Source organism: Mastomys coucha, unplaced genomic scaffold (genome assembly GCF_008632895.1).
Source record: "Mastomys coucha isolate ucsf_1 unplaced genomic scaffold, UCSF_Mcou_1 pScaffold15, whole genome shotgun sequence".
Lineage (NCBI taxonomy): Eukaryota > Metazoa > Chordata > Mammalia > Rodentia > Muridae > Mastomys > Mastomys coucha.
In genome coordinates, this window is record NW_022196897.1 from 75,183,059 (window position 1) to 75,197,966 (window position 14,908).

General features: G+C 35.2%; 1 protein-coding gene across 1 annotated transcript; it reads right to left on the reverse strand.

The window, feature by feature from the left end:
* Window positions 1-3,741: 3,741 nt before the first annotated feature.
* On the reverse strand, window positions 3,742-11,374 carry LOC116092185 (olfactory receptor 4C15-like). Its single transcript, XM_031373534.1, has 3 exons — window positions 11,175-11,374; window positions 5,906-6,016; window positions 3,742-4,720 (listed from the first exon to the last, which is right to left on the reverse strand). Exon 3 carries the CDS (start codon window positions 4,675-4,677, stop codon window positions 3,742-3,744), a length of 936 nt encoding a protein of 311 aa, XP_031229394.1. The 5' UTR covers window positions 4,678-4,720; window positions 5,906-6,016; window positions 11,175-11,374.
* Between the last annotated feature and the right edge of the window lie 3,534 nt (window positions 11,375-14,908).

Consider the following 14,908-nt stretch of genomic DNA (forward strand, 5'->3'; position numbering starts at 1 on the left):
CCTTCTCTCGCATAAAACTTGGGCGCTCCTAATAAAGTGTGGTTGAGAAGAATCCTGCTGTTGTCGTCCTCCTTCCTGCTGGCAGGTGGTCGCGACATACACACACACATACACACACAATTTTATATATAATATATACAGTGTGTGTTTTAAAACATAATTTCAAAAAAGCTCATAAATTTGGAAGGAAATGTAGGGACATAGGAGAACTTGGAGAAGTGAGAAAGACTTGTGGAAATGATGTAATTCAGTATATGTGTAGGAAATACTTTTTAAAAAATCAAATGTAATTTGGGCCATGAAACAGACAGATGGTAAGCAAGGAAATTATGTAAAAGGCAGTATCAAACTAGCATGTTCAAAAACTTTTGTTACACATCCAGTCTGATGTGATCTATACACTTGGTTCAGACTAAGTTTTAGACCCAAATTGTAATCCTTCACAAATTTTCTAATTGAAGATATATATGTGTATTTTGACTCAGGAATATAAAATAAAGAACTTTTAAACATTTAATTTTATTTATAATTATTACGCTATATACACATATAAAATGTTCATTTACCATATTTACCTCCCACTCCTCCTTGAACTCTCTTATATCTTCCTCCAAACTTCATGTCTTCATTTTTATAGAAGTTTATTTGTTTGTCCAAATTATTTTAATTAGTGCTACCAATAAATGCATAACCATGTGGTCATCAACTGGGGCATAGGAAAAATATCAGTTACCACATTCGAAAGAAAAGTAACTCCATTCATTTGCCTACAAAGTTCATGATGTCATCATTTTTAATAGCTGAGTAGTATTCCATTGTGTAAATGTACCACATTTTCTGTATCCATTCTTCTGATGAAGGGCATCTGGATTATTTCCAGCTTCTGGCTATTATAAATAAGGCTGCTATGAATGTAGTGGAGCATGTATCCTTGTTATATGTTGGAACATCTTTTCAGTATATGCCCAGGAGTAATATAGCTGAATGGAACTAGAAAATATCCTGAGTGAGGTAACACAGACCCCCAAAGGATACTCAGAATACTTATGAAATAACTCAAAGGACATATGAAGATTAACAAGAAGGAAGGCCAAAGTGTGGAGGCTTCAAATCCACTTAGAAGGGGGAATAAAATAATCATGGGAGGCAGAAAAAGGAGAGATCTGGGTGGGAGAGGGAAGGAGGAGGAAAAAAATAGGAGGCAGGACCAGGTATGGAGAGAAGTCCATAGGGCCAGAAGAACATACAGAAATAAGTACTGCTGGAGGAGGGTAACTTGGGGAACCATTAGAAAGCCTCAGATTCCAGGGATATGAGAGGCTTCCAGGAGCCAACAGAGATGACATAAGCTGAAATACCCAACAACAGGGAGACAGACCCTGAAGAGACCACCTCTAGAAGATAGATATGGCCCCAAGTGGAGAAATGGGGCCACCCACCCATCTAAAATGTTTTAACCCAGAATTGCCCCTGTCTAAGAGAAATTCAGAAACAAAACTGGAGCAGAGACTGAAGGAAAGACTGTCCAGAGACTGTCTCACCTTGGGATCAATTTCATCCACAGACACCAAACCCTGACACTATTGCTGATGCCAACATGTGTTTGCAGAAAGGAATCTGGTATGGCTGTCCTCTGAGAGACTTTACCAGCACCTGAGTAAGACAGATGCAGATAATTAGAGCCAACCATTGGACTGTACCCTGGTACCTTAATGGAAGAGCTTGGAGAAGGACTGAAGGAGTTGAAGGAAATTGCAACCTCATAGGAAGAACAACAATATCAATTAACCAGACACCTCAGAGCTCTCAGGGACCAAACCACTAACCAAAGAGTACACATGGGAAGGTCCATGGCTCCTACTACATATGTAGCAAAGGATTCCTTCATATGGCATCAGTAGGAGGGAAGGCCCTTGGTACTGTGGAAGGTTGATGTTCCAGGAAATGAGGATGATAGAGAAGTAAGATGGGAGTAGGTGGATGGGTGAAAGAATACCCTCTCAGAGGCAAAGAGGAGAGGTTGGAATGGGGAGTTCATGGACGGGAGACCAAGAAGGGGGATAGCATTTGAAATATAAACAAATAAAATAATAAATAAATAAATAAATAAATAAGAAAGAAAATATATTTTCCTGTTAAAAAAGTACATCACAGATATTAGAATGTTTGTGGCAACTGGGAAAAAAAAGTAAAGAAAAGTAACTCTCCTTGCCCCATATACCATCAATAGCCAATAGCTCCTCAGACAAAGATGACGTTTCAGGATCCTATCCTCCTACACGCTAATAAAATATTTCCTTGGTTTGACCTTATGCAAGTCTTGTATAAGTGACCACAGCTACCATGAGCTCATAAATGCAATAAGCATGTCATTTCTAGAAGAGAGCATTTCACAGCTCCTCTATTTTCTGGTTTTATGCTTTTTGTCTTCAATGATCTTTTACAATTATCTAGATGTATTTTTTATTTGAACACACAAAATTGTGAAAATTAAAATTACCAAAAAACTAAAAACTTTACTCTTTCAAAAATTACTGCCAAATATGATTTCTCTGATTTCTATTCCCTGTGTAAGAGGTGATAAATATGTGCTTACTTTGTTAGCATCTTAGTCCCATTGCTTCCAAAAAGCAATATTTAATACTTTAGTTGGGATTCCATAGTAGAAAGCAGTAGGTATTTCTCCCTGAAATAGGTTACAGAATCCACTGGAATCAGATATTCACAGGAGAAACTGAACCATAATCAAGTTTGTCAAATCGTATTTTATATGTTAAGAAATTGAAAAGTAACTCAAATTGCAAATGTTAATGGAAGAACTTAATTACTCAATTCAAATGATACAGAACACCTAGATTCCAGATTCAGTTTATTTCCCTTTCTTTGCAATTCTAGGTTCTAATGATAACAATTACTTATGGCAAGATATTTTCAGTATTTTTTTATTTCTATTTTTAAACACACATATTTTTCAACAGATATTTTGTTAAAGCTGATATTGAATGGCAAGCATACTCATAGATAAATTTCTTTGTTTTTATTTGTTTTGTTTTTAGATTTATGGAGTATTAAATTTGAACTGGTTTTAGCGTTCATTGACAAAACTTAGAAGTCAGGTTATAGGGAAAGTATGATCAATCAATTTTCAACCCTCATTGTTAATACATTTTCTAAAGAATGGCACTAGTTCCTTCAAAAAAATGAATTAATTTTAAAGTACTTAATATAGCAAATATTGACTCCTTTGTTCTTTAAATATTAACTTACTCAAATGTAATTAAGTAATTGCCCCCGTGTGTGTGTGTGCATGTGTGTATGTGTGTGTGTGCATGTGTGTATGTGTGTGTGCATGTGTGTATGTGTGTGTGTGTGCATGTGTGTATGTGTGCGTGTGTGTGTGTGTGTGCATGCATGTGTGTATGTACAGTGGTAGAGGAGAATGTACATATCCCTAAGCATCTGTGCAGAGTCCAAAGGAGTGAAATAAGTATCTACAAATAATCTCTAATATATTTTTTCCTTGAGATAAAGTTTCTATCTGAACTTTTAGATTTTTTTTTAAAAAAATAAAGTCCAGTGAGCTAAGTGGAAACGGACCATGTCCACTTCACCAGTACTGGGTTTCAGTTTTGATAACATGCTTGGCTTTTGTATGCTAGGAATCTAAAATCAGTTCCTTATGCTTACACAAGAAGTACCCTAACCCACTGAATCATCTACCAAGCATAATTATTTAGTATTTTAAGATATACTATAATCCAATATCAATCCTTTCCACATTTTCTTTATGGAATTCTTCATTTCCTTATTCCTGAAAGTGTAAATCATAGGATTTAGCAATGGTGTCAGGATGGTAGCAAATAAAAACATGTTTTTTTCAGAGAAAAAGGCAGATGTGGGCCTTGCATATATTATTATACATGGCACAAAGAACAAAACTACCACAGTAATGTGGGACCCACAGGTAGAAAGAGCTTTACGTCTTCCTTCAGAACTGTGGGTTCTCAACGAGAACAAGATGACACCGTAGGAAACGAGCAACAAGGAAAAAATAATGATACAGAAGGATCCACTGTTAGCAAACACCAAAATGGCAAAAATGTGCGTGTCAGTGCAAGCAAGCTGCAGTAATGGGAACAAGTCACACAAGAAATGGTCAATGACATTGGGGCCACAAAAGGGCAGGCGCAAAATGAAGATAATTTGTATGGTAGAATGCAAGAAGCCCCCTGTCCAGGCCATCCCCACCAGACTTCCACAGAGCCTCCTGTTCATGATGGAAGAGTAGTACAAAGGCTTGCAAATGGCCACAAAGCGGTCATAGGCCATGGATATCAAGACAATCACCTCTACCCCAGTAAAGAAGTGCACAGCAAAGACTTGTGCCATGCAACCTTCAAAAGAAATGATTCTCCTTTCATAAAGCAAGTCCACAGTTATCTTTGGTGTGATGACAGAGGAAACGCATGCATCCAGAAAGGACAGGAATGCCAGGAAGAAGTACATGGGGGAGCCCAGAAGTGCACGACTATATATAATGGTAACAACAATTATCATGTTGCCCCCAACGGTTGCAATGTAGACAAACAAAAACACAACAAATACTATTTTCTGAACTTTTGGATTCTGTGAAAGTCCCAGGAGTAAAAACTCAGTGACAAAGCTCTGGTTTTTCATGATTCTCAAAAATACAGTCAAAAATACATCTGTTCATCTACATCTGTAATTGTGAAAAAAATGATTATACTATAGACAAGATTATACTATTACCACTAACCTAGCTGGTGCATCATTATATAAAATTCTCTTCATTTATTTTTTACTATTAAAACAATATTAGAAATATTTTAAGGGTATTGTTGATTATTACATAAATTGAGGTAGAAAACATTCTTTTGAATACTTGAAATAGCCACATTTTAAATATTGGGGCAGGAATAAATCTAATTTGGTTATAGAGTAAAAATAATTCATCTTCAAATTGTCAAACTATAATGATTTTTGAAAGTAAAATATTGAGAGACATTTTGAGTCCATACCCTAATTATAAACCAAAGACCACAATTTATTCTTCTTACCCTCTTTCTGTATGGCATGAGGATCAGATGCAGAGTGTAGAGTGAGTGGTCATGCCACTGCCCTTTTACCAACAGAAAGACAGGTAAACTGTGTTTTAGGGTATATTTGGAAATCCTGGCTATGCTACACTGAAATTGTGTTCCAAAGTATGAAGTGGACTAGAACTTCAGAAGGATGAATCTATTCTTCATAAAACAGAAAAGACAATAGCACTACGTGTGACATATCTGTTGAAGTAGTTGAAATTTCACTTTTAGGACATCATTTTAAAATGTGACCAGAACTTCAGAAAATTATGCTGTTGTCATGACAACTAGTTGAAAGAATACATAAAAAGTCACCACTTGGAACTTAATCCCCTAGTCAATAGTGTCATAAATTAATGTTGCTTTTTTCTTGGTGCAAACGTTTAACTACAGGTCGTAAGTTTAAAGAAACAATTGGAGCATAGTTGGGATTTTAGGAGACACTGGAATTCTTCTTAGGATCAAAAAGGACAAATAAAACATTTTTTTCTCAAAAAAAATGAGTAGTCTTGAAACAGGGTCCCTTTCTCTAATAAGGTATCATATTACTTTGTCCACATGTGAATGTCACAACTTGCTTAGAGCAATTGAGTAAATGATGGAAAATCAGAAGAGAATGAAGTCACCTCCAACATGCAATTGTAGAAAACCACATAACTGAAGAAAAGAAATAATTCACTGATTGTAATTTATATCCTTGAGGCTTATTTATTAGACATTTATACAATTCATCTCATTTGAATAAATATAAATTGATAAAATATATGGTTTAAAATTATACAAATCTACTACAAACTTACCTGGTAATATTTAAGGATGACAAAGAAGGTCAAATTTTAAAATGTCAAAAAGTTTCTCAAGGTCGCATTTCATTACAATGGTAGGAATAGTTAAGTCATTTGAAAACACAGCTGCATTACAAACAAGAGAACTTTCCAGGAATCAATTAGGTAAATATTACAGCTCTTGTATTGTCACAGACATCTTCTGCATACACAATCAAAATGTATCAATAAAATATAATTTTGTATATGAATATATACATACATAGGTATTTAAATGAATATTTATATTCATTGTTAAAATCTGTGAGTAAGATGGGCAATGGTGGCACATCCCTTTAATCCCAGCACTTGGGAGGCAGAGACAGGCAGATTTCTGAGTTCGAGCCTAGCCTGGTCTATACAGAGTGAGTTCCAGGTTAGCCAGGGCTATACATAGAAACCTTGTCTCAAAAAACAAACAAAACAAAACAAAAGAAAAAATCTATGATAAAAGACATGTGTATGTCGAAAGAACTAAGTACATGGCAGCTTTATTGTTTGCAAAATAAAATGAACAGAAGAATTCTACATATTAAATTCTATCACAAGGATATGCACGCTTATTGTAAAACAGCATTTATCTTGATAGTCTTAGATCACTTCTTTCACCAGCTTATGAACTCTTTATCAACTCCCAAATGAAAGCCAACTATAACAAATAACATCCTAAACAAAATGAACCATGTAGGGCTACTAAACAATCATCACTTAAATATACTAAGAAGGTCACTATAGAATTATATAGAATTATATAATATAATTTACCCATTGTTATTCAAAGCCAAAACATGATAGATGAAGACTTCCATGAGTAAGGAGATAGCATTTCATGCATGCATGAAATATCAAAATGAAACTAAGCATTTCTCACAATGACTATAGTCTGATAGGATTCTATAAGATAGGGTCTTGAGTTGTGGCACTGAAAGGAATGTAGGGAGAGGAAACTGTTATCAGGATGTATAGTATGTGAGAATAAATTTTTAAAAAATAACATGGTTTCAATGCACAATAATTTTTAATGTTCTTAATAAATATATGAGAATAATAAATAAATTTCAAGTTTATAATATAAAAATAATAATCAATGGTTTAGTATGAAGTCCCTCATATACATTCACAGGTATTCATAAATCAGATAGTTTTGTTGTTCAAATAAAACAAATTTAACAGGATGTTCCAATGAAAACAGACCTTATGCTAACTTTCAAAATTAAGTATATCTTAACTTCATTTTCTTGTTCTACTTAGAATGACCATTAATTCTAAACAAAATGTCAGTACTATTTTCCCAATAAAGCTATTTCCAAATTTTCAGGAGACATCCATTTTGAAAAGAGTATGGATTATGATTGCATAGTAGTAGTCTTAGATTAGATATTAATTTATATAACACAAACTGTAGTATAAACAGAATCACGAATGTTTTTGCACCATGTGGATGCAATTTAAAAAGTTCACAACTAGTCGAAATGCAGAAAACAACTCACTGCTCAATTCAGCTTGATACATCTACAACATAATAAATTGTAACATAATGTAATATAACTCATAGACTATAGACTCAGTGATCCCTGCAGAGAGTGGGGCAGAATGTTTATAAGGGCCAGAGGGCCAGGACAGCTACTAGGAGGTATTATCTTCTGAATAGTTGAAAGCTCAGTTAAATTGAATAATTTTATGTACTTAAAATTAACATATCTATAGTTAATAATCCTTATTAATGCATGCATAGTAAAGCAGTAGGCAATATTAAGAAACTACATGTGTAAAACCCTACAACTTTCTATAATGTCTTAAGTACATGAATTTAAATGTAGATCAAATAAATTGTGAAACAAAAATCACCTTCTGCTTCTTAGTTAGTCTGGGTCACATGTGAGGGTTGAGAACAAGAAACAGATATGACCAAAATATATTATATACATGCATGAAATTCTCAAAGAATAACTGGTATATATTTAATAACATTTAGCAAAGTAGCTTTATGTATAATAGGAATATAGGAACAAAATGACACACATGAAGCATGTTGGTCCATTTAATACAAGATGTTAGGTCACTATTTTGGTGAGGGACTGGCAACATCTGATAATAGCCCAGCCTGGACTCAAACTCATCATGTAACCTAGAATGACTTCCTCTCTTCATTCCAAACGTATGCTACTACAACTGGCCGAATCCATATTTTTATAAACATATTATACAAACTCTAAATAAAAAAGAATATAAGAATATTAATATAAGAATAATAATAGTTTAAACACTATCTGCATATACAAACTTAGATAAAAATTTGAATCATTAAAAAGATTTTTCTTTAAGATGTCTCTTTAAATAACACTTAAAAAACTTTACTAATTTAATAATTTACTTGAATCAATATATTTAATACATGTGTAAAATTATTTTTCTTTATTTTTCAAATTCTTCAGTCAATAGCTAAAACTATAAACACTTACAGTAATATAAACTCATAACTCCAACCATAAATTTGAATTAATTTGAATAAATTTCAAAATTAAAATGTAATTGTGAAAACAAAATCTTATTAAGAAAGTTTACTTAGAATATGTCAAAAATATTGAAAAATAGCTTGAATATTTTTCTTAGAGGTTAAGAGAACTTTTTCCTCTTGTAGAATAGCTCAGTTTGTCTCCTAGCACCTTTATAATGTCTCAAGATGATCTTTAACTGGAGTTAAAGAACTCCAGCTCCTGGAGTTCTCTCATGACCTCCTTAAGTACCAGACACACTCTTGGTACACATATGTGTGTCCCACTTACTCATACAAATAAAATAAAAATAAACCATTCCTTGAAGGTACTAGAAATGTAAAAATATCTAAAAGATCAACAATGAGGATGATTATGTAAGACTATTGTAGTTACTTTCACATGATACTGTATTAAAACCCTGGTAATAGGAGAACATCAAAGGAAGTATTTTAATACTATTTTTATTAAAAAGAAAATTAACTGTTCATCTACAGATATTTTAAACACATCTTATAATCTAGAAAGGAAAATATAAAACTATATCCTCTTCCAGGTTGTATTTTGACTAAAAGAGTCCACCTCCAGTAAACAGGCATGGCCCCCAGTAGAGGGATGGGGCCACACATGCATCTCAAAATTTTTAACCCAGAAATATTCCTGTCCAAACGAATAACAGGAACAAAAACTGGAACAGAGACTGAAGAAAAGGCTATTCAGAGACTGCCTCACCTAGGGATCCATCTCATCTGCAGACACCAAACACCCATACTATTGCTGAAGGCAAGTAAGTAACACTTGCTGACAGGGACCTGATACAGTTGTTCTCTGAAAAGTTCTACCAGCACCTGACCAATACGGATAGGGATACTTACCGCCAACCATCAGACTGAGCTCAAGGACCCCAATGGAAGATCTAAGGGAAGGACTAACGTAGCTGAAGGCCATTGCAACCCGGTAAGAAGAACACTATCAACTAACTGGACCACACAAGGCTCATAGGGACTAAAACACCAACAAAAGAGTATACATGGAGGGAGCCAGGACTCCAGATACATATGTAGCAGAGGATGGACTTATCTGACATTAATGGGAGGGGAGGGAGGCTTGATGCCCAAGCATAGGAAGATGCTAGAGAGGTGAGGTGGGATTAGGTGAATGGATGGAGGAGCACCTTCACAGAGGTAAGGGGGAGGGGGAATGGAATAGGGGTTTGGTGGAGGGGTAACTAGGAAGGGAATATCATTTGAAATGTAAACCAATAAAATGATTAATAAAAATAAATACAATTTACAAAATAAAAAATAGGCTCTTGTAATAAATATGTTGTAATTGAGGTTAAAATACATCCAGATTAAAATCCATGATATCACATTTTCTTTAAAATTCTTTAGAAGTTGGTGAGCTTTCCACATGTTATAGACTTTTCGGATGTTATAGAGTTAGTACACTGAAATAACACAGCATCTTACATCAACACTTAAGCTCTGACAATCTTTCCATAAAAGGCTATACTGTGGACCCTGACCATGTTTTAACTCCATGCAATCTTCAGTTTCAAGTCCATATACTACTCTAGTTATTATTTCATTCTCCTTGTATTTTTCCTAAAACAGTGCATGACCTTTTCCCTAATAGTCATTCTATTGGATATTCTAAAGCTGTTCCTGTTGCTGGTCCCTCATAGCAAAAACTGTGGTCACTGAGCTATCCCCTGAGCCTTAGACTTATGAGTGGCCTTGGAGTCCTCTACAGGCCACTTTCAATTTTCCTCAACATTCTGAGAAAGAATCCTAATGCTGAGGTGAAATTAAATAGACAAGGTTAAATCAGATTTAACTCTGTAATTGAGTCATAATTTTCTTTCTTCTCTTTCCAAGTAACATAGGTTAGTCTGTATTTTTTGGAAATAGAGTACTTTATATTCACACTCAGTAACTGTACACACATCAGCACTTCATTTTATTTTGTCTATATCAATGTTCTTTATACAAGCACTAGCGATACTTCCTTTAAGTTCAAGCTTCAGAAGGGTGTTTAAACAAATAGATTGCACACATATGTGGAAAAACTGTTATTGGAAAGTACAAAAATAAAGTCATGTTATATTTTTGAGTTAAATGGTTTCAATTTGATAAAACACTAAAAAGTATTAAATTTCATTAATTTAAAAAAATGTTCAAAATGAATTAAGGAAAGGGACTTCCTTGGAAGGAAGAAAAGAAAAATGAAAGAAAGGGAAAGGAAAGGAAATGGGAAGGAAATAGGAAGGGATGAGAAGGGAAAGGAAGAGAAGGGAAGGAGAGGGAAGGGAAGGGAAGGGAAGGGATTTGTAATTTAAGATCTCCTGATGAGCAGTCTGGGCACGTGTACCATTATTATATGTGAAGTGCTGCTTTCTAGGCTTATCATGAATCATTTTATCTATATTTGTTTCCATTGACTTTAATCATATAACTCTACTGAGTTAAGGAATTTTGAGCAAAAGAGTTTATACAACTCTCTTGAGGTGGGAGGGGGTAGGTGGCTTCCCTCATAGAGGCAACGGAGAAGGGGATGAGATGGGTGGTTTGCAGAGGGGAAACCAGGAAGGGGGCCATTTGAAATGCAAAGAAATAAAATAACCAATAAAAAGTAAAAAAGAAAAAGAACACATTTATGAAGCAAATTATTTATAGTTTCTAGAACATAACATCCACATGTTTTCACTTTATCACGATTTAAATCATCTATGAAGGTGAAAATTATACCTTATGTGCTTTCCCATGGATCAGTTGTGTGAAAAATTTGATGAGAGCCATCTTCTAATCTCTATTGCAGAGGGTACATTCAGTTGTGATCAGAAATACTCTGCTGGCAGAGAATTAAGAAGAATGTTAGCAATTAGTTGGGTAATATTATCTCTGCTTCACAAGGAGAGTATTCATCCTGATCTCCAAGTGATAGAAAATGAATCCATCTAAGTTCCTCCTTCACTGCTACAGGAATTTAAAGGTATTTCCCTGAGACATAACAAATCTATGAGATTGATTATGGATACCCCAAGGATTTGAAATTTTTCTGCCCCCATGAGATTCCAAGATATACTTCTGTCCACCTTTTCACTTCCTTCACTGGTTAATACTTATAAGCACCTGCAAAGTTAGGTTGTACTTTTAAATTTTTTCTGTGAATTCTATTTAATAATGTTGTTCTCATCATGGTTCAGGAACAAACCCTGTTTCATAACATATGGAATATGGTGTTTATGTACTGATTTTAAGCAAATCTTCTCTCACAAGGAATTTTTCAATAAATCTTTTAAGTTAAACATGTATTACTTTGGGAAAACCAAGAAAGGACTTTACATTAAAGAACATTTTCCTTTTAAGTATATGAAGATGTATATATTGATAGGAACATTATATATTTCCTATAAGAATGCTTTGTTTTTATATACTTTTATACAAGTTCATATATGTACTCATAAAATTATTATACTATTGACCACTAATACATCTCTCTTATACTCCTCCCAGTAGTGCTCACCCTCTTTCTCTTCCAACTATAAAGAACCACACTCATGCCTTTAAAAAACAGTTTTTAATTAGAGTTACTTGAATGAAGATGAATATGGAGTTACTTACTGGAGCAAGGGAAACTTACTGGTAAAAAAATAAATAAAATAACACCCTTTCATCAGCAACAACTAACTGCCTGTCTCTATCATCCCAGCCATAGGTGGGGACTCCCAAGCACTTGCCTCCACTATCCAAGATGGATCATTGAATGGCCCAGACTTGTACAAGTATACACAGGTAATGTCTTTATTATTTCAATGGTTAACTCATATTCAGAAGAAAATAGATCATAGCATTCCTGCTTACCCTTCCAGTTCTATACTTTTTTCTGTCTATGATATTCACTGGTCTTGGAGGTGATGATATAAATCTGGTCCATGTAGGAGTAAGCATCACACGGTGGGACTCATGGTTCCAACTGTACATGTAGCAGAGGATGGCCTTGTTGGTCATCAATGGGAGGAGAGGTCCTTGGTCCCGTGAAGGCTCTATGCTCCAGTGTAGGGGAATGCCAGGGTCAGGAAGCAAGAGATAGTGGGCAGGTGGGCAGGGGGAAGGGAGAGGGAATAGGGGGCTTTGTTGGAGGGGAAACCAGGAAAGGGGAGAACATTTGAAATGTGAATAAAGAAAATATCTAATTAAAAAAGGAGTAAGCATCAAATAATTAATCTTCTCAATCTTTTCAAGAGTTGTATGTCTCTGCAATAACACTTCTCTGCTACAAAAAGAAGCTTCTTTATCCAAGATTAATAGATCCAGTAGTTAATATGTATAAATAGAAATATTCACGTGGCACTTTGATGCCTTCTCTATTTAGCAAAACCATTGCAGCATATTCCCACCAAGGCCTGTGACTTCACAAACCATAGGCTTTCAGCATGTTTACATCATAATATGCATTCCCTCCTATGCAACATGCAATCTAAAGACGGTTTATTACCCTTTATTCAATCAGCCATGCTGCTATTACACCAGTGGGTAAATTTTATAATTTGCTTCAATATTCTAGAATGCAAATCTGATATCTAAGCAACAGCTTTGAGGATTGTTTTTTCCAATAGCCTGTATTCTGAAATATAAACACTAGTCATTAGAGAAGAATGTTCGGAAGGAACACATAATGTAAATATGAGCAAATATAAGGCACCAAATTATCATTACCATTCTAAAATGGAGGGATAGTATGATAGCCAGGAATAAGAAGAATGAAGCAGCGCCCAAACTGAACAATGCAAATAGTGATATGGTTTGCTTCTTTTAACATAATTGTAACCATTTTGTATATAGCCTCCATTTTTCTCATAAAGTGAAATGAAGTTCATCTACCTCCCAGAATTAATCATTGTATCTGGCACTAAAAAAATTCTGCTAGTAGGCCAAAATGCTATGGTTGTATTACTCATGCTCTGCTTTCTCAATACTCTGGAAATTCACTATCCACAACTCCATTTATGTAGGAACAATCAGCTTGAAAATCAGCTGATAATACTTTGTATAGTTAGCCAAAATGTAATACTGCTTCCCTTCTTGCCTTTTGAACTTTTGACCCTAGCTTTTCCCATAAAAAGCCTGCCCTAAGAACAGAGGTACACCGCACTTTGGTTCTAAAGTCCTCTCTGTGGTCCTGATCAATCAGCCTTTATTAAGCTGATTAATTGATCAATAGACTTTCATCATATCTGATATTGCTATCAGTGTGTGACTATTCCCAAACACCAACAACAGCAAACTTGCAGCTTCTTGTTTTCTGATATGTGATGACTCACCAGAGATCTAAAACAGTAATAGTGTCCCCCACCACCCATCTCTGCTGCCAATGGAACAAGGAGACTCTCTCCACCCCAGCTACCCTCCCTGCATGTTAGTTTCATCAGAGTGTGTCCCATGTTGTTGCCATCTTCCAGCATCCTGGGGTCACCACTAAAACTTAGGCTTCACTTTCACAGATTCAAGCAAATAGCCCTACAGAATCTTTCAGTGGCCCTGGTCTTTGCATATATTGTGTGGCCTCAGCTTCTCTCAAAAACCATGAATAAGGAGCTAGAGAGATGGCTCAGCTGATAAGAGCACTGAGTGCTCTTCCAGAGGTCCTGAATTCAATTCCCAGCAACCACGTGGTGGCTCTGTAGTGGGATTTGTAATGGGATCTGATGCCTTCTCTGCTGTATCTGAAAAGAGCAACCATGTACTCATGTACAGAAAATAAATAGACCTTAAAAATCATGGAACAACACTACATAACTCCTGATGTCTTATAGCTTTCAAGCTTAGAATACCATTATCATGTATACAATGTTGCGTAGGTTTCCTGAAACTTGAGATAAGGCCTGTCACCCTAAAGACTACAGCTTTGTCAATTTCTGTTAGATCTTGCACTTAGGGCAGATATTTTATGATTCTAGTTCAGACCTGGACATTTTTCTTTTGCTAGCAAAGTTTAAGCTTCCAGAGATCTTTCCTCTAAAATCTCTATTATTTTTTATATCTTTTAAGCTCAATTATATTTTTAAATGTAGGCATAGATAAATTATAAAAAAACATATCCATAGTGCTGGAGAAATGGCTCAATGATGAATAGCACTCACTGCATTTGCAGAAGCATGGTCTACTTTTCAGCCTCTAGTTTGTAACTCACAAAGGTATTAGCCAGGGGTCTCTACACAAATCACACACACACACACACACACACACACACACACACACACACACACACACACACTAGAGTAGCTTAGAATTTGGGTTCAAGTGAGTCCAACAATGGCTGCCAACTGAAAGAAAGTCAAAGCACCCAGTAGTTAGTTCTTCAGTCCAAGAGGCTGCATGTCTCAGCTGGTCTTCAGTATAAGTTGGTATCTCCCCACCCTGAAAATGTAGGTTCTAATGCTAATGAAGAAACTAACTTATTAGAGAGAGCAAAGGTAGGC